The sequence below is a fragment of the Salvelinus sp. IW2-2015 genome, linkage group LG5 (assembly GCF_002910315.2).
Source record: "Salvelinus sp. IW2-2015 linkage group LG5, ASM291031v2, whole genome shotgun sequence".
Classification (NCBI taxonomy): Eukaryota; Metazoa; Chordata; class Actinopteri; order Salmoniformes; family Salmonidae; genus Salvelinus; species Salvelinus sp. IW2-2015.
The window spans coordinates 25,138,662-25,163,046 of NC_036844.1; the positions used below are offsets into that span (position 1 = coordinate 25,138,662).

The window sequence follows — 24,385 nt, forward strand, 5'->3', positions numbered from 1 at the left end:
CCTCTCTGGAAATACTTACAGTACCAGTCAAAAGTTTGGACACACTTACTCATTCAAGGGTTTTTCTTTATTTGGACTATTTTCTACATTGTAGAATAATAGTGAAGACATCCAAACTATGAAATGACACATGGAATCATGTAGTAACCAAAAATTGTTAAATAAATCMAAATATACTTTAGATTCTTCAAAGTAGCCACCCTTTGCCTTGATGACAGCTTTGCATACTCTTGGCAGAAATGTTCCATACGCACACAAAGCTTATTTCTGGTGCTGAGGAGTATTTCTCTCTGTAACAAAGCCCTTTTGTGGGGAAAAACTCATTCTGATTGGCTGGGCCTTGCTCCCCAGTGGGTGAGCCTTGCTGCCAAGTGGGTGGGCCTATGCCACCCCCCCCCCCCCCCCCCCCCCCCCCCCCCCCCCCCCCCCCAGGCCTACCCATGGCAGCACCGCTGCTCAGTCATGTGAAATCCATAGATTAGGGCTTCATTTATTAAAATTCACAGATTTCCTTTAGAACTGTAACTCAGTAAAATCTTTGAAATTGTTGCATGTTGTGTTTAATATTTTAGTTTTTTTATTTATTTTTATTTAACCTTTATTTAACTAGGCAAGTCAGTTAATTAAGAACATTCTTATTTACAATGGTGGCCTACCAAAAGGCAAAAGACCTCCGGCGGGGACAGGGGCTGGGATTAAAAAATTAAATAAATGTTCAGTATAGTTACAAGGATAAGTAGCTTATAATTTTAAAATATGTACATGCTTTTCTCATCTGAGAAAGCAGTTGTTTCAAAGGGAGTGTGGGGGATTTCAAACCTCTTCCATGGTAGGATAATCCTGAACATCCTCCACCATCATTAAGTTTGCTGATGACACAGCAGTGGTAGGCCTGATCACTGACAATGATGAGACAGCCTATAGGGAGGAGGTCAGAGATCTGGCCGTGTGGTGCCACATCACCAACAAACTAGAATGGTCCAAGCACACCAAGACAGTCGTGAAGAGGGCACGACAAAACCTATTCCCCCTCAGGAGCCTCCACTGTCTCTTACATATTGCGACCACAACTTTGCCCAATTGAGATTTTCCCAGTGTGAGGGAGAGGACATGAGTGTCTGTGCAGAGCAGAGGTTCCCAACCTTTTTCCCCCTAGGGCCCCCCTTTTTCACCTTTTTTATTGTTTACTGAGCCTATATTAAATACACCACCAGCTTGATTTTGTTTAATTTRAGCGATCGAGGAAAGTAATCTGATACCATTCATCCGATACCATTGAGGAGTTTACCAGAACAGTCACGGGCTTTGTCAATAAGTGCATAGATGACGTAGCACCCACAGTGACTATGCAAACGTATCCAAACTAAAAACCATGGATTACAGGCAATATCAGCGCTGGGCTGAAGGCTATAGCTACCGCTTACAAGGAACGGGATGCATACAAGAAAACCCACTATGACGACCTCTTGAGACATCAAACATGCAAAAGGACAATATAGGAGGAAGGTGGAATCCTATTACACCGGTTTCGACGCTCAACATACTGTATGTGGCAGGGCTTGCAGACAGTAACGGATAACAAAGGGAAACCCAGCTGTGAGATGCCCAGTGATGCAGAACTCCCAAACGAGCTAAATTACTTTTTATGCTCGCTTCGAGGAATACAACACTGAGTCTTGCCTGACAGCTCCTGTTGTTCCAGATGACTGTGTGATCTTGCTCTCCTTGGCCAATTTGAGTAAAACTTTTAAACAGGGTAAGACTCGCAAGGCTGCCGGGAATACCATGCACATTCTCAAAGAATGTGCTGGCAAGTGTCATCACAGACTTTTTCCATCTCTCCTTGTCCCAGTCTGTAATCCCAACATGTTTCAAACTTCCCCCCTTCCTCCCCATTTCCAAAAACTCCAAGGTAACCTGCCTAAATGACTATCGACGTGTAGCACTCACATCTGTAAATACAAAGTGCTTTTGAAAGGCTCGTCATGACACATAAACACCATCATCCCAGACACCCTGTGCCCACTCCAATTTGCATACTTCCCCAACAGATCCACAGATGACGCAATCTCATATGCACTTCATACTGCCCTCTCCCACTTGGACAAGAAAAATAACTACAGTATGTGAGAATGCTGTTCATAGACTACAGCTCAGCATTCAACACTATAGTCCCCTCCAAGCTCATCACCAAGCTGGGGACCCTGGGACTGAACACCTCCCTCTGCAACTGTGTCCTGGCCTTCCTAACAGGCCGGCCCCAGGTGGAGAGGGTAGGCAATAACACCACCTCCACGCTAACCATCAACACAGGGGCCCCTCAGTGGTTTGTGCTTAGTCCCCTCCTGTGACTGTGGCCACGCACGACTMCAACACCATCAAGTTTGCTGACGACACGACGGTGGTAGGCCTGATCACAGACTGCGATGAGTGTGGTGGTCAGAGACTTAGCAGTGTGGTGCCAGGACAACAAATCTCTCCCTCGACGTCAGTAAGACAAAGGAGCTGATCGTTGAAGAAGCTGATCGTTGAAGGAGCTGATCGTTGAGAAAGAGGGGAGAGCTCGGCCACATCGATTGGGCTGTAGTGGAGCGCGTCAACAGCTTCAAGTTGTTTGGCGTCCACATCACTAAGGACAAAACTCACACACATTCACTACATACCAGTGGCGGTCAGTGCCGTTTATGATGAGGTAGGGCGGTTTTTCTTTTTCATGAGCATGGCCTTATTTCTATTACAGCATGTTGGATGACTGTCATTCATATTCCACTCACCCAGTTCAATGTAACAATGMTAGGTTTAGGCTACTACATGTTACTCACATTTTCTCTATACCCATCATGAGGTTGCTACAACCTAGCCTATGAATGGAAGTTTACAATGGAGATTACATACACACGCTTGCCTGCATCCAGCTTTGCACACTCTTGCCTGCATCTAGCTTATCTAGGGTTTAATCATTAGTACAACCAGTTGCAAACAAGTTTTTATTGGACAAATTCAGGTATTTTTATCCCAGTTTCGTTTGCTTCCGTTTTAAGAAATGTTTTTCAACAGAATCGACAGAATGAATACAYCTTTGATCATAGCAGCCATGCTGTATTCATTCTAGCCTCTATGCACTCTCTTCCTCTCACCTTTTCCCTTCGTTTGTAGACTTCAATTAACAACACATCAGCTGTATATGACCAGGCGAAAAAACCTTTCCAAGCCAAACCATGTCATAACCGCTACACACAGCCTACATTTTTGTCCCTATATTAGCTAAAGTAACGTCCTAGTCAACATAGCTAATAGAACTAATGCGTTAGTAAACCCGCTATAATCGTGCAGTAACGTTAGTGTATATACAGTAAGTAGTTACACCGGCGGGCCCCGGTGGCAATAAATTAATAAAACCAAAAGCTTACCTTGACTTGAAAGAGTTCCAGTGTTGTGTTGGATAGTCATAGCCAGCTAGCTAACATAGCATCCCTCTGTTTGAGCCGGGTGTTTGAGTAACTAAACTAGCCAGCTGCATTTGCTAGCTAAGTAAGTGAAACAAAAATGACAATTTCTCTCTCTTGCGTCTCCTTCATTTTTGAAGAAATTAATTTGTTGAAAACTGTTTAACTATTGTCTTTCTCTCTGAGTCAACTACTCACCACATTTTATGCACTGCAGTCCTAGCTAGCTGTAGCTTATGCTTTCAGTACTAGATTCATTCTCTGATCCTTTGATTGGGTGGACAACATGTCAGTTCATGCTGCAAATGCTCTGATATGTTGGAGGATGTTCTCTGGAAGCCTTCATAATTACTGTGTAAGTCTATGGAGGGGATGAGCACCAAGAGCCTCTTAGGTTTTCTATTGAAGTCAATGCATCAAGAGGAGGACGGAAGCTAGCTTTCCTCCGGCTACAACATGGTGCTACCTTACAGAGTGCTGTTGAGGTTACTGTAGACCTTCATTGCAAAACAGTGTGTTATAATTAATTATTTGGTGACGTGAATATATTTAGTATAGTTTTATCTAAAAAGGATAACTTTTTCAATGTTTTACCATTTACATTTTTATGAAATTCACTGAGGAGGATGGTCCTTCCCATCCTCCTCTGAGGAGCCATCACTGCTACATACGCACGCACACAAACCTAACACACACGCATACTGACACAACACAAGCACACACACCCATACCCACACACTCTGTTCTTTATTTTACGCTTCTCTCCTGATACCTAGTCACTTTACCTTGCCTTCAGGTACATACATAGGCGGAAATCCCAGGGGGGACGGGGGGGACACGACCCCCCCATCCTGGGAAAAATATGATTTGTCCCCCCCAATCTATCACTGTAAACATAACTATGTAATTTCAATAATATTAATAATACGCAATGAAAGCAGTTGTGCTGATTATAGACACTTAATAGCGCCTTTTTAAGTTTCAAAAGATTGCGACCACCCCGCCCTTTGCCTCACAATGGTTTGATCCACTGCCAGTTCTTTAGCTGGCAAGGTAATAGAGGGTTCGTATCTACTGTCCGAAAAGGCACCTCAAGTACGTAACTGACGTAGGTTAATCCAGTCAATCGCGCCATAGTAATGTTTAAATTTTTATGTTGGCAGGGTTCACACACTAGCTGAATTGCAGAGCTAGCGCGCAAACTAAAGCAAACATTAACTATCAAGCTAGCTAGTACCTATTCCATTTATGTGGCGTCGTCAAAGATGGAATCTTTGCTATCGTCATTTATCCAAGATCATCATTCAGCTGTAGTGCTTCAAAGTCCCTGTGATAAAGTTAGCGATAAACTGAAGTCAAACTGAACAGAACTACACTCTCTTATTTCCATTGTCTTAAATATATTTAATGTCCGTTGCAAAAGCTAAGTTGTCGCTAGTGAACTTTTTTAAATTTATTTTATTTCACTTTTTTTTTTTTTTTTTTTTAGATTATAAGCAACACCACAGAAACGGAATGGTGCTCGCTAGCTTTACAAATTCAGCTATTGTTGGAAGCCAGCCAATATGAAACAAACTAGAATTAGAAAAGGTTGTAGCATATGTTGTGTAAATGTGTTGTGTGTGCAGCTAGACCGGCCAGCCAGCCAGGTAAAAAATGGCAGTATTTTTCAGTACACCAAAACGCATAGTAAGAACTCTAGTAGCCTAATATCTCAAAACGAGTTGATAAAATGTTCATAAGAAAGAAGTGAAATGCTAATGGAATGTTTCACAATGATGTCGTTAGGCAGAGCAGGCAACAGATGGCACACAGACAGCAGAGTTGGGGACAGATATGCAGGGACAGAATTGGCAGAGACAGGAGTCTCAGGTAAGTTTGTTGAGTCTTTGTTTGCAACATTATGAAAGTTCTCAATTTTTTTGACTTGTAAAATAGGGACATAATTGGAAATGCCATGGATACCCCCGCTCTCAACTTAAACTGATGACTAACTAAGATTTGTTTACGGCAATGGTATTGCTGTTGTGATTAATTGTGTAGTTTGGGTACCGGTAGTTAGGAGTACGCAAACACCTTATTTCTTTTCTAGGAGACAGACTGAGTCAGTGAGGGTGTGAAAGGGAAAGAGCCAGGAGAGAGACTTCAGAGAAACATGTCACAGCCACGGCAGGGACCAGGTGTCACCCTTGTTGCCAGCAGCACCAGTATAGGGGACAGTGGCCACAGCATGTCCAGTTACCTCAGTGATGCACAAAACCATATCAGCCAACCCACAATTTTTGAACCGGCAAACTCTTGCCACAGAGTGTTGACGTTTCAAGAGGCCCCAAAGCACAGAAATGAAATTCTGAACATCATGGCCAATACAATCAATTGAGCATTGCAGCTGAGATTAGGTCTCTTCCGATTGTACAATTTCATTAATGGGTTATGGTACTCAAGATGTCTTGGTGCTGAACAGGAGAGTGTCTTTTGCATTATGTTGACCATGACCTGTCCCTCACGAGGAGTTTATGGGCTATACAAGGTGTCGGAGACAACAGGCGAGGGCATTGGCGAAAGTGGCAACTGAAGTGTGTTGAGGCTCAATTTGCCCACTGTCTGGCTTACGTGGCAGAGTTACGATGGTGCCTCAAACCATGGCAGGAAAATACACAGGTGCACAGGCAATTGTGGAGAAGGCAGCAGCCATTAGCCCTCTACCTTCCGGCGCCGGAAAAGAGATGGCCGCCTCGCTTCGTTTCGCTTGGAAAATATGCAGTATTTAGTTTTTTTACGTGTTATTTCTTACATCGGTACCCGGTAATCTTAGGTTTCAAATTCAGTACAGTCGGGAGGAACACTGAATATACGATTAACGTCAAATCATCATCGTTCCCACCAGGAATATGACTTTTCCGAAACGGATCCAGTGTTTTGCTTCCACCCAATACAATGGATCTTGATCCCAGCCGGCGACCTGTGCGACGCCGAAAAAGGGAAAACGAGGCGGTCTCGTGGTCAGGCTTCGGAGACGGGCACATCGCGCTCCACTCCTAGCATACTACTCGCCAATGTCCAGTCTCTTGACAATAAGGTTGATGAAATCCGAGCACGGGTAGCATTCCGAGAGACATCAGGGATTGCAACGTGCTCTGCTTCACGCGAAACATGGCTAACTCAGAGGGACGCTAACGGAGTCGGTGCAGCCAGCGTGGTTTCTTCATGCACGCGCGACAGAAACAAACACATTTTCTGGTAAGAAGAGGGGGGGGTATGCCTTATGATTAACGAGAAGTGGTGTGAATCATCATAACAACACACAAGAACTCAAGTCGTTCTGTTCACCTGATCTAGAACTCCTCACAATCAAATGTCGACCGCATATATCTACCAAGGGAATTCTCGTCAATCATAATCACAGCCGTATACATTCCCCCAAGCAGACACATCGATGCCGCTGAACGAACTTTATCTGACTCTTTGTAAACTGGAAACCACACACCCTGAGGCTGCATTCATCGTAGCTGGGGATTCTTAACAAGGCTATCTAAAAACAAAACTCCCTAAATTCTTATCAGCATATCGATTGTGCTACCAAGGCTGGAAAAACACTAGACCATTGTTATAACTAATTCCGCGACGCTTATAAGGCCCTCCCGCCCCCCTTTCGGAAAAGCTGACCCGACATCATTTTTGTGATTCCAGCCTACAACACAGAAAACTCAAACAACAAGCTCCCGCGCTCAGGTCTGTTCAACGCTGGTCCGACCAATCTGAATCCACGCTTCAAGACTTGTCTCGATCACGCGGATTTGAATATGTTCCGCATCGCGTCCAACAACATATATGACGAATATGCTGATCGGTGAGCGAGTTCATTAGGAAGTGCATTGACGATGTCGTACCCACAGCAACGATAAAAACATTCCCAAACCAGAAAACCGTGGATGACGGCAGCATTCGCGTGAAACTGAAAGCGCGAACCACTGCTTTAACCAGGCAAGGTGACCGGAAGCATGACCGAATACAAACAGCTGTAGCTATTCTCTCCGCAAGGCAATCAAACAGGCTAAGTCTCAGTACAGAGACAAAATCGAGTCGCCAATTCAACAGCTCAGACACAAAGGTATGTGGCAGGGTCTACAGTCAATCACGGATTACAAAAAGAAAACCAGCCCCAGTTCGAGGACCAGGATGTCTTGTCCAGACAGGCTTAAACAATCTTTTTTGCCCGTTTGGAGACAATCAGTAGCCACTGAACACGGCCCCCCCTTACAAAACCCTGGTCTGGCTCTCACTTCACTGCAGCGAGGTGAGTAAAAACATTCTTAAACGTGTTAACCCTCGCAAGGCTGGCAGGCCCAGACGGCATTTTCTTCCAGCCGCGTCCTCCAGAGAGCATGCGCAGACCAACTGGCTGTGTGTTTACGGACATATTCAATCAATCCTTATCCCGTTCGCTGTTCCACATGCTTCAAGCAGGGCCACCATTGGTTCCTGTTCCACAAGAAAAGGCTAATGGCTACTTGAGCTAAAACGACTACCTGCCCCGTAGCACTCACTTCCGTCATCATGAAGTGCTTGAAGAGGACTAGTCAAGAGACCATATACCTCCACCCTTACCGGACACCTCTAGACCCACTCCAATTTTTTGCTTACCGACCCAATAGGTCCCAGACGACGCAATCGCAACCACACTGCGACCCACTTGCCCCTAACCCATCTGGACAAGACGGAATACCCATGTGAGAATGCTGTTCATCGATTACAGCTCAGCACTTTAACACCATAGTTACCCTCCAAACTCGTCATCAAGCTCGAGACCCTGGGTCTCGACCCCGCCCTGTGCAACTGGGTCCTGGACTCCTGACGGGCCAGCCCCCAGGTGTGAGGGTAGGTAACATCTCCACCCCGCTGACTGCAACCCCACTGGGGCCGCCACAATGGTGCGTTCTAGCCCTCTCCTGTACTCCCTGTTCACCACGACTGCGTGGCCATGCACGCCTCCAACTCAATCATCAAGTTTGCGGATGACACTACGATGGTAGGCTTGATTACAACAACGACGAGACGGCCTACAGGGAGGAGTGAGGGCCCTCGGAGTGTGGTGTCAGGAAAATAACCTCACACTCAACGTCAACAAACACAAAGGAGATGATTGTGGACTTCAGGAAACAGCAGAGGGAGCACCCCCTATCCACATCGACGGGTCAGTAGTGGAGAAGGTGGAAAGTTTTAAGTTCCTCGGTGTACACATCACGGACAAACTGAATTGGTCCACCACACAGACAGCGTTGTGAAGAAGGCGCAGCAGCGCCTCTTCACCTCAGGAGGCTGAAGAAAATTCGGCTTGTCACCAAAAGCACTCACAAACTTCTACAGATGCACAATCGAAGACATCCTGTCGGGCTGTATCACCGCCTGGTACGGCAACTGCTCCGCCCACAACCGTAAGGCTCTCCAGAGGTAGTGAGGTCTGCAGAACGCATCACCAGGGGCAAACTACCTGCCCTCCAGGACACCTACACCACCCGATGTCACAGGAAGCCATAAAGATCTCAAGGACAACAACCACCCAAGCCACTGCCTGTTCACCCCGCTATCATCCAGAAGGACGAGGTCAGTACAGGTGCATCAAAGCAGGGACCGAGAGACTGAAAAACAGCTTCTATCTCAAGGCCATCAGACTGTTAAACAGCCACCACTAACATTTAGCGGCCGCTGCCAACATACTACTCAACTCCAGCCACTTTAAAAATGGGAATTGATGGAAATTATGTAAAAATGTACCACTAGCCACTTTAAGCAATGCCACTTAATACAATGTTTACATACCCTACATTACCCATCTCATATGTATATACTGTACTCTATATCATCTACTGCATCTTGCCATCTTTATCAATACATGTACCACTAGCCACTTTAAACTATGCCACTTTATGTTTACATACCCTACAGTACTCATCTCATACGTATATACCGTACTCTATACCATCTACTGCATCTGCCATGCCGTTCTGTACCACCACTCATTCATATATCTTTATGTACATATTCTTTATCCCTTTACACTTGTGTGTGTGTGTAAGGTAGTAGTGTGAATTGTAGGTTATAGATTACTGTTGTATTATTACTGCATTGTCGGAACTAGAAGCACAAGCATTTCGCTACACTCGCATTAACATCTGCTAACCATGTGTATGTGACTAATAAAATTTGATTTGATTTATGTCCATTGTGGAGCACTGTGTAAATCTGATTACACAGGCTCAGCCTCCCACTGATCCGGATTCCTTTCTTGGGTCATCAGTTAGGTGTCCCTATGGCCAGTCAGGAAGGTTTAAGAGCATGTTTGAATCAATTGCCACGTCCAAGAAACACATCTGCCCACCCGGAAACCCTATGTCCAACAAGGTGACTGTGCGGAATACTGCTATTAGAGCTGTGCTAGGGCAGTATGAGCGGGTACTAAGCAGCCTAGAGGAGAGTAGTTTTTAGTACATGACAGATACACTTACAAATTATTTATTTCATGTTATTTTATTAAAATTGCATACTTTGTGCGACATACTTGTCCATAGCTGCTGTTTGAAGAGTTGAGACACTGACTGAAGGATATTTTGTTTGATTTATTTGGGTTTTTCATTGAAGTAGTTATTTTGCTTTTAGAACTGTACTTATTTTAAGCTTTTTGTTCTTGTAAAGGTATTGTAGTAGACTCAGGCAGTGGCACATTTAATGACTATATAAATGTATCAGAAAAAGTAAAATAAAAGTCAATTCAATACGAGACTAACTTTGTGATGGTTCTCAATGGAGACTCTTTTAGATGAGATCACACCATGTTCATTGTATTTATGAAATACACACCATACAGTGTACAGTACCATTGTTACCTACTGGCCTTTCTTGATATTGCTAGTTGTAAGTCCGAATACCTGCATACATACTGGACTGGTAAGGAGCACTGCTATAACTATTATTAGTAGTAGTATTATAATGATTTAAACATTTGAACAAGTTGGTTAAACCCTTCAGTTAACTACTGTACCTATCAATTATTCAGTTGTAGGAATTATGGTTCCTCAATATACATTTAACATATTACAACGTAGGCTATGTGTTACAGCACTACTTTTGGTGTCCCCCTCAGGAATTGCTCTTGAGAAAATGTAATGTAATTGTCCCCTCCAAGGTTGATATCAGATTTTCGCCCCTGGGTACATATCTACCTCAAATACCTCATACCTCTTCACATTAATCTTGTACTGGTACCCCCTGTATATAGCAGTAGTTGTATAAAACTACTTCCCAAGTCCAATTTCTTTGACTCTTGGAACTTAGGTCATAGCTCAGCTTCTCCCAGGTTGGGAACCCCTTGTGTAGAGAATGGAAGATGGCAGGTGCATTTTAAATTGTATTTAGAATGAATTCCTCTCTCTCGCTCTCTGTCCTCCCTTTTGTCTCTTAGCCAATAGCCACTTAATCTCACCACCAGCAACGTGGCAAACTAAGATGGGTAAATAAATAGAGCCACACTCACTTGGGCTGTGTGTTATTCTAGCTGTGTACAGAGAGCGAGGGGGAAGAGCTGCACGTGCTGATATTAAAATCATGTAATGTCAGCTTCTGTCACTCACCGCCACCCAATCCTGTTCATCTGCCATCCCGGTCCAGTTGTTTATTTGGCTGTACATAAGGCCGGAGCAGCATTCACAATGAATCCCCTCTAATCCATCTTTCAATCCCATAACTGTTATTATATAGATACAGTAAAGGTCTGAAGTCAGCCAGGTCTAAAAACACATCAGAGTGCACTAGAGGTTGTTTTTCTGCTCTTGTTTTCCACAGTGTAGATAAAAGGAAAATGTATCGTTATAGGAAGCATTTATTTTTGTATTCTTATATCTGGTAGGCTAACCATTTCATAGCCATTTGTTGTATGTTACAATCTGCTTTGTGATACCTTTGTTTAATCGTACCTTCAACAAATGACTACCTTTTCACCGTTGTGACTTGTACTTCACACACTTTACACTGGAATGATGGGTAGAGGTTGTGTACGGATGTGCTCCATATTCCAGTCTATCAGAGTTTTGTCCTGGCAAAGGATGGAATCCATGGATCCAGTGCCAGAGAGCATATTCTTATTTTATTTTAACTAGGCAAGTTGGTTAAGAACAAATTCTTATTTACAATGACGGCCTACCCCGGCCAAATCCTCCCCTAACCTGGACGACGCTGGGCCAATTGTGTGCCGCCCTATGGGATAAGCATATAGCTTATTTGGGTGGGCTGGGTCGGTATGGATGTGGGTTGTGTATTAAGGGATTTGACTTTCAAAGATTACAGCACATTGGTTAATATGAAAGTGTGGTCTGTCACAGACTAGTGGTGAATTGTTTTGAAACATCTGAACATTTCCATCAAAACATGGTTATCAGGTTAAGATGTTTTTCAACTCCTTTTTATGGTGTATTGAAACATTGTTTCTTAAGTTTAGACACATCAATGTTTTTGGCCATGCCCTTCTCAATCAGAAGAACTCATCCATTTTTCTTTATGAGAAACCCGGATAAGATGCMTGGGCTATGCTGATCAGACGGGATACTGAGGCATGTAAATATTTTATCCCCTTTACTGTTGTTTTTCGCTGTCTGGGCTGGCTTAGTTTTGCATATCATGGATGTTGTGTGATGATTTAATCTGATTGTCAAACAAATCACTTCAAAGAGTACCTACGCAGTTCGATCCACTGTAATTCCATAATTTATTTAGCTGATACTTTGTACTGGACCGTATAGTTTACTGGCTACTTTTACCCTGAATTTAAACAAGTTTCTGCTTATAATTTTGGACATTTGGTAGGCCGTTTGTCAACTATAGTTACATACAGTGCATTCGGAAATTATTCGTACCCCTTGACTTTTTYCCACATTTTGTTAAGTTAACTATTTTAGAATAAGGTTGTTTTCCCCCTCATCAATCTACACATAATATCCTATAATGACAAAGCAAAAGCATTTATTTGGAAATGTTTGCTAATTTATTAAAAACAAACTTAAATCAAATTACATAGGTATTCGTATTCAATCCCTTTACTCAGTACTTTGTTGAAGCCCCTTTGGCAGCGATTACAGCCTCGAGTCTTCTTGGGTATGACACTACAAACGCGACACACCTGTATTTGGGGAGTTTCTCACATTCTTCTCTGCAGATCCTCTCAAGGTCTGTCAGGTTGGATGGGGAGCATCGCTGCACAGCTATTTTCAGGTCTCCAGAGATGTTCGATCGGGTTCAAGTCCGGGCTCTGGCTGGGCCGATCAAGGACATTGAGACTTGTCCCGAAGCCACTCCTGCGTTATCTTGGCTGTGTGCTCAGGGTCGTTGTCCTGTTGTAGGTGCACAATGACCTGGAGGGAAGCAAAAGTAATTCCGCTACCTAAGAATAGTAAAGCCCACTTTACTGGCTCAAATAGCCGACCAATCAGCCTGTTACCAACCCTTAGAAATATTATGGAAAAAATTGTTTGCCCAGATACAATGCTACTTTACAGTAAACAAATTGACACAGATGTTCAGCAAGCTTCTAGGGAAGGACATTCAACAAGCACAGCACTTACACAAATGATGATTGGCTGAGAGAAATTGATGATAAAAAGATTGTGGGAGCTTTTTTGTGGGACTTCAGTGCGGCTTCTGACATTACCGATCATAGTCTGCTGCTGCAAAAACGTGTGTGTTATGGCTTTACACCTCCTGCAATATTGTGGGTAAAGAGTTAACTGTCTCACAGAACACAGAGGGTGTTCTTTAATGGAAGCCTCCAACATAATCCAGGTCGAATCAGGAATTCCCCAGTGCAGCTGTCTAGGCTCCTTTTTTCAAWCTTTACTAATGACATTGAGTAAAGCCATTGTGCATGTATGCGGATGACTCAACACTATACACGTCAGCTACTACAGAAACTGAAATGATTGCAACACTTAACAAAGAGCTGCAGTTAGTTTCAGAATGGGTGGCAAGGAATAAGTTAGTCCTAAATATTTCAAAAACTAAAAGCATTGTGTTTTGGACAAATCATTCACTAAACCCTAAACCTCAACTAAATCTAGTAATAAATCATGAGTAAATTGAGCACGTTGAGGTAAATAAACTGCTTGGAGTAACCCTTGATTTGTAAACTGTCATGGTCAAAACATAATGATACAACAGAAGCTAAGACGGGGAGAAGTCTGTCCATAATAAAGTGCTACTCTACCTTCTTAACAGCACTATCAAGAAGGCAGGTCCTACAGGCTCTAGTTGTGTCGCACCTGGGTTACTCTTCAGTCATGTGGTCAGGTGCCACAAAGAGGGAAAWTTGCAATTGGCTCAGAACAGGGAAACACGCCTGGCCCTTGGATGTACACAGAGAGCAAACATTATTATGCATGTCAATCTCTCCTGGCTCAAAGTGGAAGAAAGATTGACTTCATCACTACTTGTATTTGTGAGAGGTATAGACATGTTGAAAGCACCGAGGTGACTGTTTAAACGACTAGCACACAGCTCACACAYCCATGCATACCCCACAAGACATGCCACCATAGGTCCCCTCACAGTCCCCAAGTCCAGAACAGACTATGGGAGGCTCACAGTACTACATAGAGCCATGACTACATGGAACTCTATTCCATATCAGGAAACAGATGCAAGCAGTAGAATCAGATTAAAAAAACTGATAAAAATACACCTTATGGAACAGCGGGGACTGTGAAGCAATATAAACATAGGTGCAGACACATGCATACACACACATGATAACACACACTTACACATGGATTTTGTGTTGTAGATATGTGGAGTAGGGGCCTGAGGGCACACACTTGGTGTGTTGTGAAATCTGTTATACAATTTTTTTTTGAAACGTACAATATATTTGTAACTACCTTAATTTTGTCGGACCTTAGGAAGATCCCGATTGGCAGCAGCTGATGGGGATCCATAGCAAATACAAACCTTCACCCCAGTCTGAGATCCTGAGCGCTCTGGAGCAGGTTTTCATCAAGGATCTCTCTGTACTTTGCTGTAGGTTTCCTCCAGACGTGATGCTTGGCATTCAGGCCAAAGAGTTCAATCTTGGTTTCATCWGACCAGGGAATCTTGTTTTTCATGGTCAGAGTCATTTTGGTGCGTTTTGGAAAACTCCAAGCGGGCTGTCATGTACCTTTTACTGAGGAGTGGCTTCCACCTGGCCACTCCACCAATAAAGGCCTTACTTGCCTAGTTAAATAAATACAAATAAAAAATACCTGATTGGTAGAGTGCTGCAGAGATTGTTGTCCTTCTGGAAGGTTCTCCCATTTCCACAGAGGAACTCTGGAGCTCTGTCAGAGTGACCATCGGGTTCTTGGTCACCTCCCTGACCAAGGCCCTTCTCCCCCTACTGCCCAGTTTAGCCGGGCGGCCAGCCAGTTCTAGGAAGAGTCTCGATGGTTCCAAACTTCTTCCATTTAAGAATGTTCRAGGCCACTGTGTTCTTGGCGACCTTCAATTCTGCAGACATGTTTTGGTAGCCTTCCCCAGATCTGTGCCTCGACTCAATCCTGTCTCGTTGCTCTAAGGACAATTCCTTCAACCTCATGGCTTGGTTTTTCATCTGACATGCACTGTCAACTGTGGGACCTTTATATAGACAGGTGTGTGCCTTTCCAAAACATGTCCAATCAATTTAATTTATGACAGAAGGACTTATATCAAGTAGGAAACAGGATGCACCCGAGTTCAATTTCGAGTCTCATAGCAAAGGGTCTGAATACTTATGTAAATAAGGTATTTCTGTTTTTTATTTTTAATAAATGTGCATACATTTCTTAACCTGTTTTTGCTTTTTCATTATGGGCCATTGTATGTAGATTGATTAGGAAAATGATTTATTGAATCCATTTTAGAATGAGGCTGTAATGTAACAATGTGCATAAAGTCAAGGGGTCTGAATACTTTCCAAATGTGCTGTACATGCAGCTTCTCTTCTGTCATAACTTCTGAATGAATGTTTTAGAATGAATGTTAATGAATAGACTACAGTTTGTCTTGGGTGCATATTTTATGTGGTTGAAATACTGTCTTGTATAAGTGTCAAAGATGACACATTACACGCACACTTGTATCATTTTACTGCAAGAAATGCCTAATTCAGCAGGAGTTAATATTATGTTACATATGAGAGGTTATAGGCCTACAGTCAGTGTACTGACTTCAGTTACTATTCCATTTAACCCATATGAACTTCAATTAGGAGTATTCGGTGTATTCATGGATACAGGGCTATTCGTGAGCGGGATTTAAAAGTTGCATGTAAACAGCTTATTCCGTGTAAGACCTTATCTGGTATACTGTGTGCATGTAAACGTTGTCAATTATTAACAGTGGTGGATTCTATCCCCCATGCCACTTTCTTTTGTTAGTATTTGGTGCTTTTCAAAAATGTGAGAGGCTGGTGTTTTCTGCTGATAGGTTGAGAGAATATTGTGATGCTGATGCTCACTCAGACACGTCTGGCCACGTCTAACACATTCCTACTCCATGCTTCATCAACATGTCCCCCATATGTCGGTCTGAATATCAATAAATCTGTCAGACCTCACTGACAAATGTCATGTGCCCTTGTTTTTCTGTCGTTGTGGTTGATAACACGTGGCTGATTGGTGTCCGTGTGACTTCTTTCTGGTCCGTGATTCACTGATCCGGTTACACTCTCAGCATGACGGATATCCTGGCTCTGACTGTGGCCTCTTAGGGGGACACCGAAGTGACATGAAGTGAACACCCGATCACATTAATTGTACACAATGTAGGGCTAGCCTACAGCAATCAGCCTTATCAGAGTCCATGTGATATCCTTGAAGTAAATCATGAGCAGGCATAATGACTTGTTGTCTCGGTTTTATTAAAAACACAGTTTTATGTCTTTGTTTCTAACAGTTGTTTTCTCTTTCTATTTCAGTAAAGAAAGCCAAACTCCAAGGATCTCCAGGTAAGTCCTTAAACTACCTCTTTATTTAGGAGTTATGTCCTCGAATGCTGACCTAAACTAGGACTGTGTGTTAACCTTTAAAAAGCCTTCACAGTTGACCTATTTCTCTTGTAGGGCAATCAGTCAGGGCAGTGGTTGGTTGATTTTTGTATTAGCGTAATCCAGTGGGGCTTTCTGTCCCTGCTTCCCACCTAGCTCTAGCCCATGTGCTGCAGGTGAGCTGCTCAGCAGTAGTCGTGTCTGGGTAAAATCACTAGGGAAGCTAACGGCATATTACAACCTATGTGTTTTGATAATTGCGTTGTTTGCTCTATAACCTGTTAGTTCATATGCCTTGACACTGGTATATAGGCCTAAGGCCGAGACAATAAGAAGTGGCAGAATAAATTCAACCACACCTTTCTTTCATCACAAAACCKGAGAGCAACCTCTGTCTGGTGAAGTCCACAAAGCATATTGCATGTAACAAACAGTTACATGACCTACAGCATGACCAAGAAAGGTCATGTTTCTGACATTTTCGGACCACTAAACAACTATTGATTTAGAACCACGAAGAATTACTGCAAGTCTCAAACAAACAGGATCTGCCTCCACTATTCCAGCACCATTTCAACTTCATCAAATCACCTCTGCTTAATCTAATACAGTGACAACTAAAAGATACCAATAACAATTTAGTCCTATATATGTAAGCTAAATATGATTTGGCTCTCCRTGGTTCTGATTTCTCTCTCTCTCTGTGTGTAATCACAATTGGAAAAGGGACCGAGGTCTCAGTGTCTCCCCTATCTAAATAAAAAAAATGCTAGTTAACTAGCTAGCCACCRGAGGACAACAACACAGGGAGATGCAACAATTCAAGTTTTTCTGTCAATGACATTTTTCACTTGATATGATGTGATTGGTGTGAAACTTATTTTTTTAGGGTGCACCTGAACCATTCATATATGAGCTCACTCAGTTTAGCTCAATGCTGATTTGAATATTATTTTATACTTTTTCATCAGGGTCGGCCAAATGCCCGCTGGCTTCCCTTGCATTCAATGCAACAATGTCATACACTTTTTGACCAGACACCATCAGATAGATCTGTCGATAGATAGATGGGCTACACATACAGAGACAAAGGGGTGCTGTTTCGTTTGCTCGGATCCTTTCTCCGGTGAGAGACAGTACATTCAGCCTCTTGCAAATTGAAATAAAAATTGGAAACAGAGAGACATTTTTTTTGGGGGGGCCAATATTTTGGGGAAGCCTGGCTTCCCTTGGCATCCATAAATACACGCCACTACTGCTCAGATTAGTGCTGGCAAAATCCAAATCCCCACGCCCTCCACATAGGTAAATCCCTATACTGTTTGCCCTCACTCCTTATACTGTTTGCCCTCACTCCTATCACAATGTGTTATTGTGATAGACATTTACTGTTTTTTTTAAATATTAAATATTCCATGTACACTGCTATTGTTTGAGTGTTAATTCATTCGGGACTAATAAACCTATTAGTTGTTTTGAGTAAATGCTTTCCTCACTTAGAGTAACTGTTTGATTGACTTTACATTCATAATTTTGTATTGGTAAATCCTAATTTAAATTTGCACACACATCACATGATTTTGTGTTCCACCTTTTGTGTTCCACCTTTACATACATTGACTCAATTAGTTAATACGAGAACACTAGTTGTTTAGGATTAGCTCATTGTCTCTAGTCTCTTAATAATTGCATGACGGTGCAAGATAGACACATGTACAATAGCCTTACTCCGGTGATGCAACGGTTAGTGGCTTGGCAAGAGCCATCGGAGACGCACAGGCCGTATTGCATTTGGATACACAAGACTACGGAGTCCGATTTTAACCCAACTACAGCTAAATATTTTGAATTGGATAAATTAATTTGCAGTGGAAAAACTGACTGGTTGGGCTTGACATGAATTGGCCCAGAATACAAATATACACATACATTTGATTGTTAGTGCTACTTGCAAATACTTACTTACCACTATTCATAAAACATAACTACCCAGGTGTGCCCTGTGACAGAGGAATATGTCTTTTATGCCATACAACATTGATGAGAGGTCCAAATTGTAAATGTCAGCCTTCCAACCATCCGTGTTTTTCTGACTAATTTATTGGAAAACTGATGTGTCAATAATGAATGAAGACACTTGACTAAGGCATGTGTGGTGAGTTGKAGCGACAGACCGAGAGGTTCTGTCGCTCGTATGACTCAGTAACCTGGACAGATCTACTGTCTACTTTCAGAGTGTGGGTACCGATCAAAGTCTGCTATCATTTTATGTTCAAAGTTGGACAACTGCTGTTTGATGGTCGGTCCAGACGACAATCCAAGCGTGCTCTCTGTGTACGTGCATGTGCGGGTGTGTGTTCTTACCAGAAAGAAACCCTCTGTCATATTCTCAGTCCTTTTTGCAAGGTGGAAGAGCTCTTTCAGAGAGAGACCACAATCACTAAGTGGCTCTGATCTAATCCAGGCCTCCTCCTCCTCCTCTTATCTTTGAACTTGTATTCATGAGAAGCAGCAAGTGTGGTCCAAGACGAGGCATGGGGCATCTAATTAGTAAGGGGGAGATGGGGAGTGTCTCCACTCCAGATCATGGTCGTAATGTCTGTATTGCTGACTGGCCTCCTGATACTCTAATTAGACCTGTTTCTTCTCAACCCAGAGCCCTATGCCTGGCTGTATACCTGATGTCCCCACTGGAGACCTATACTGAGTGTACAAAACATTAAGAACACCTTCCTAATATTGCGTTTCACACTCTTGTGCCCTTGGGGCATGGACTCTACAAGGTGTCGAAAGCATTGCACAGGGATACTGGCCGATGTTTACTCCAATGCTTCCCACAGTTGTGTAAAGTTTGCTGGATGTCCTTTGGGTGGTGAACCATTCTTGATAAACAAAACTCTGTAGCRTTACAGTTCTTGATACACTCAGTAGGTGCTCCTGGCATCTACTACCATACCCTGTTCAAAGACACTTAAATATTTTATTTGCCCAGTCACCCTCTGAATGGCACACATACACAATCAATTTCTCAATTGTCACAAGRCTTAAAAATCATTCATTAACCTGTCTCGTCCCCTTAATCTATACTAATTGAAAGTGTAGATGAGTGACATAAATAAGGGATCATAGCTTTCACCTGGATTCACCTGGTCAGTCTGTCATGGAAAGAGTAGGTGTTCCTAATGTTTTGTACACTCGGTGTATAGCTTACAGCAGGTTTCAATATAACTAGACCTCTGGGACTAACAACATACTGCATTACCTCATTAGTGTCAATCAATGAATTGTTTATGTTTCTGTGGAATGTGGTGTGTCTATCAGGGATATACGATATATTGGTGAACATATCGGAATCGGACAATATTAGCTAAAAATGCCAACATCGGTATCGACCAATTTCTAGTTTAATGCCCCGATGTGCAAAACCGATGTCAAAGCTGACGTGCATACCTATATAACGTAGGTATATGATGTAATGACACAACGTAAACATTTGCGCTATACGTGCAACACAGCATTCCTAAACTAGCCCACAATGTCTGCTGTGTGGATCGAGCAGTCATTTGAAAGACTAACAAAATTTAAGTGAAACAACTCAAAGGCGAAATCCATTAAAGCCAAGATAATGGAATTCATTGCCCTTCATTGACAATCAACCATTTCTCTGTCGTGGGTGATGTTGGCTTTCGCCGATTGGTTGAGCACCGGTATACACTACCAAGTGAGCTATTATTCAGATGTTGCCCTACCGAAGTTACACAGTAATAGCGTCACTGCTATTAGCTTCACAACATGCATACTTTGGAACACCGTTTGGGTCTTTGCATGTCAAAAAAGATACAGTAGCACTGTCAAAGCTGTACAAAAAAGTCTGCAAACACCAGCCACAAACGATGTGTTTACAATACCGCGTTGGTAATAAAGCATCATTTGTTCGACCGCAACTTCTGGGGCAGCTAGCTTTAGCTTGGTACCTAGCTAGCACCAATACAACCAGCCTGAAAACAATGACCAGTAGAACCTGCAGTCATTTTCATTAATCTTAGCAATGATTTAGGAATCCTTGTAAGTATTAGCTATCAAATCAAAGTTTTTTCATCACGTGCGCCGAATACAACCTTACAAGGACATGCTTACTTACAGGCTCTAACCAATAGTGCAAAAAAGGTATTAGATGAACAATAGGTAAGTAAAGAAATAAAACAACAGTGAAAAACAGTAGCGAGGCTATATACAGTAGCGAGGCTACATACAGACACCGGTTAGTCAGGCTGATTTGAGGTAGTATGTACATTTAGATATGGTTAAAGTGACTATGCACATAYGATGAACAGAGAGTAGCGTGAAAGAGGGGTTGGCAGGTGATGGGTAGCGGGTGGCGGAACACAATGCAGATAGCCAGATTAGCCAATGTGTGGGAGCACTGGTTGGTCAGGCCAATTGAGGTAGTATGTACATGAATGTATAGTTAAAGTGACTATGCATATATGGTAAACAGAGAGTAGCAGCAGCGGGGGGGCACACAAAGCAAATAGTCCGGGTAGCCATTTGATTACATGTTCAGGAGTCTTATGGCTTGGGGGTAAAAACTGTTGAGAAGCCTTTTTGTCCTAGACTTGGCACTCTGGTACCGCTTGCCATGCGGTAGTAGAGAGAACAGTCTATGACTGGGGTGGCTGGGGTCTTTGACAATTTTTATGGCCTTCCTCTGATATCGCCTGGTGTAGAGGTCCTGGATGGCAGGCARGCAGCTTGGCCCCAGTGATGTACTGGGCCGTACGCACTACCCTCTAGTGCCTTGCAGTCGAAGACCGAGCAATTGCCGTACCAGGCAGTGATGCAACTAGTCAGGATGCTCTCGATGTTGCAGCTGTAGAACCTTTTGAGGATCTCAGGACCCATACCAAATCTTTTTAGTTTCCTGAGGGGGAATAGGTTTTGTCGTGCCCTCTTCACGACTGTCTTGGTGTGTTTGGACCATTCTAGTTTGTTGGTGATGTGGCACCACACAGCCAGGTCTCTGACCTCCTCCCTATAGGCTGTCTCATCATTGTCGGTGATCAGGCCTACCACTGTTCAGGCCTACCACTGCTGTGTCATCAGCAAACTTAATGATGGTGGAGGATGTTCAGGATTATCCTACCATGGAAGAGGTTTGACATCCCCCACACTCCCTTTGAAACAACTGTATTCTCAGATGAGAAAAGCATGCACATATTTTAAAATTATAAGCTACTTATCCTTGTAACTATACTGAACATTTATTTAATTTTTTAATCCCAGCCCCTGTCCCCGCAGGAGGTCTTTTGCCTTTTGGTAGGCCGCCATTGTAAATAAGAATGTTCTTAATTAACTGACTTGCCTAGTTAAATAAAATAAAAATAAAAATATTAACACATGCAACAATTTCAAAGATTTTACTGAGTTACAGTTCTAAAGGAAATCTGTGAATTTTAATAAATGAAGCCCTAATCTATGGATTTGACATGACTGAGCAGCGGTGCTGCCATGGGTAGGCCTGGGGGGGGGGGGCATAGGCCCACCCACTTGGCAGCAAGGCTCACCCACTGGGGAGCAAGGCCCAGCCAATCAGAATGAGTTGAGACACCAAGGAACTTGAAGCTCTCAACCTGCTCCACTACAGCCCCGTCGATGAGAATGGGGGCGTGCTCAGTCCACCTTTTTTCCTGTAGTCCACAATCATCTACTTAACAGGTTGTTATTCTGGCACCACCCGGCCAGGTCTCTGACCTCCTCCCTATAGGCTGTCTCGTTGTTGTCGGTGATCAGGCCTACCACTGTTGTGTCGTCAGCAAACTTAATGATGGTGTTGGAGTCTGGCCATGCAATCGTGGGTGAACAGGGAGTACAGGAGGGGACTGAGCACGCACCCCTGGGGGGCTCCAGTGTTGAGGATCAGTGTGGCAGATGTGTTCCTACCTACCCTCACCACCTGGGGGCGGCTCGTCAGGAAGTCCAGGATCCAGTTGCAGAGGGAGGAGTTTAGTCCCAGGATCCTTAGCTTAGTGATGAGCTTTGAGGGTACTATGGTGTTGAACGCWRRGCTSTAGTCAATGAATAGCATTCTCACGTAAGTGTTCCTTTTGTCCAGGTGAGAAAGGGCAGTGTGGAGTGCAATAGAGATTGCATCATCTGTGGATCTGTTTGGGCGGTATGCAAATTGGAGTGGGTCTAGGGTTTCTGGGATAATGGTGTTGATGTGAGCCATTACCAGCCTTTCAAAGCACTTCATGGCTACGGACGTGAGTGCTACGGGTCTGTAGTCATTTAGGCAGGTTGCCTTTGTGTTCTTGGGCACAGGGACTATGGTGGTCTGCTTGAAACATGTCGGTATTACAGACTCAATCAGGGACATGTTGAAAATGTCAGTGAAGACATCTGCCAGTTGGTTAGCACATGCCCGGAGCGCACGTCCTGGTAATCTGTCTGGCTCCGCAGCCTTGTGTATGTTGACCTGTTTAAGGTCTTACTCACGTCGGCTACGGAGAGCGTGATCACACAGTCGTCCGGAACAGCTGATGCTCTCATGCCTGCCTCAGTGTTGCTTGCCTCGAAGCGAGCATAGAAGTGATTTAGCTCGTCTGGTAGGCTCGTGTCACTGGGCAGCTCGCGGCTGTGCTTCCCTTTGTAGTCTGTAATAGTTTGCAAGCCCTGCCACATAAGACGAGTGTCGGAGCCAGTGTAGTATGATTCAATCTTAGCCCTGTATTGACGCTTTGCCTGTTTGATGGTTCGTCGCAGGGCATAGCAGGATTTTTGTCAGCTTCCGGGTTAGAGTCCCGCACCTTGAAAGCGGCAGCTCTACCCTTTAGTTCAGTGGGAATGTTGCCTGTAATCCATGGCTTCTGGTTGGGGTATGTACGTACAGTCACTGGGGACGACGTCCTCGATGCACTTATTGATAAAGCCAGTGACTGATGTGGTGAACTTTTCAATGCCATCGGAAGAATCGCGGAACATGTTCCAGTCTGTGATAGCAAAACAGTCCTGTAGTTTAGCACCTGCTTCATCTGACCACTTTTTTATAGACCGAGTCACTGGTCTTTCCTGCTTTAATTTTCGCTTGTAAGCAGGAACCAGGAGGATAGAGTTGTGGTCGGATTTACCAAATGGAGGGCGAAGGAGAGCTTTGTACGCTTTGTCTGTGTGTGGAGTACAGGTGATCTAGAATTTTTTTCCCTTTGGTTGCACATTTAACATGTTGATGGAAATTTGGTAGAACTGATTTAAGTTTCCCTGCATTAAAGTCTCCGGCCACTAGGAGCGGAGCCTCTGGGTGAGTGGTTTCCTGTTTGCTTATTTCCTTGTACAGCTGACTGAGTGTAATATAGCCTACACCTTCACAATAAATCCATTATTTAGACCGGTCTACAGAAGCATGATATGAAGAAAATGTAGTCTATTTCAGAAGAAAAGAATAGCATACTCTGAGTGCTCCTGACGTGGCTATGCCAAATGGCTGTGGGCTACAATAGTTAATTTAGCAGACAAGATTTGCTCATAATTCTGTGGCATTATTTTTTTAAATATTTGTATTTTTGTATGAAGAATACAATTGAACAAAGCTGAAAAAAAATGAAATATTTTCTCCAAATGATTTGAGGGAATGCTCACATGCGGCGATTCAGTGTTGACCGGTCAACAAAGAAATATGTACTCCTATATGCTTAATTTATAGTTATTAATGCGACTTTAGTTCTACAAACCTTGGGCTACATGTTTTGATTTTTAATACATTGTAAGGCGGCATGATGAGACTAATGATGGTTTGAAAAAAAGTTGCTTGAAAGGCATGAGCTCTGTTTTTTTGCGCAGGCTGTACACACTACATCAGTCACTAATTCACAATTTGACAAGCACTTGATAATGCCTC

At 43.3% G+C, this 24,385-nt stretch overlaps 1 protein-coding gene across 2 annotated transcripts in view; it reads left to right on the forward strand.

Annotated features, from left to right (window-relative positions):
• The window catches only part of LOC111964092 (protein unc-13 homolog B), a 123,856-nt gene that overhangs the window by 11,724 nt on the left and 87,747 nt on the right, over positions 1–24,385 (forward strand). For both annotated transcript variants that reach the window (XM_070443624.1, XM_023987812.2), the window contains exon 2: positions 16,423–16,452. In XM_070443624.1, the coding sequence (XP_070299725.1) occupies positions 16,423–16,452 (30 nt within the window). The remainder of the gene's footprint in view (positions 1–16,422; positions 16,453–24,385) is intronic.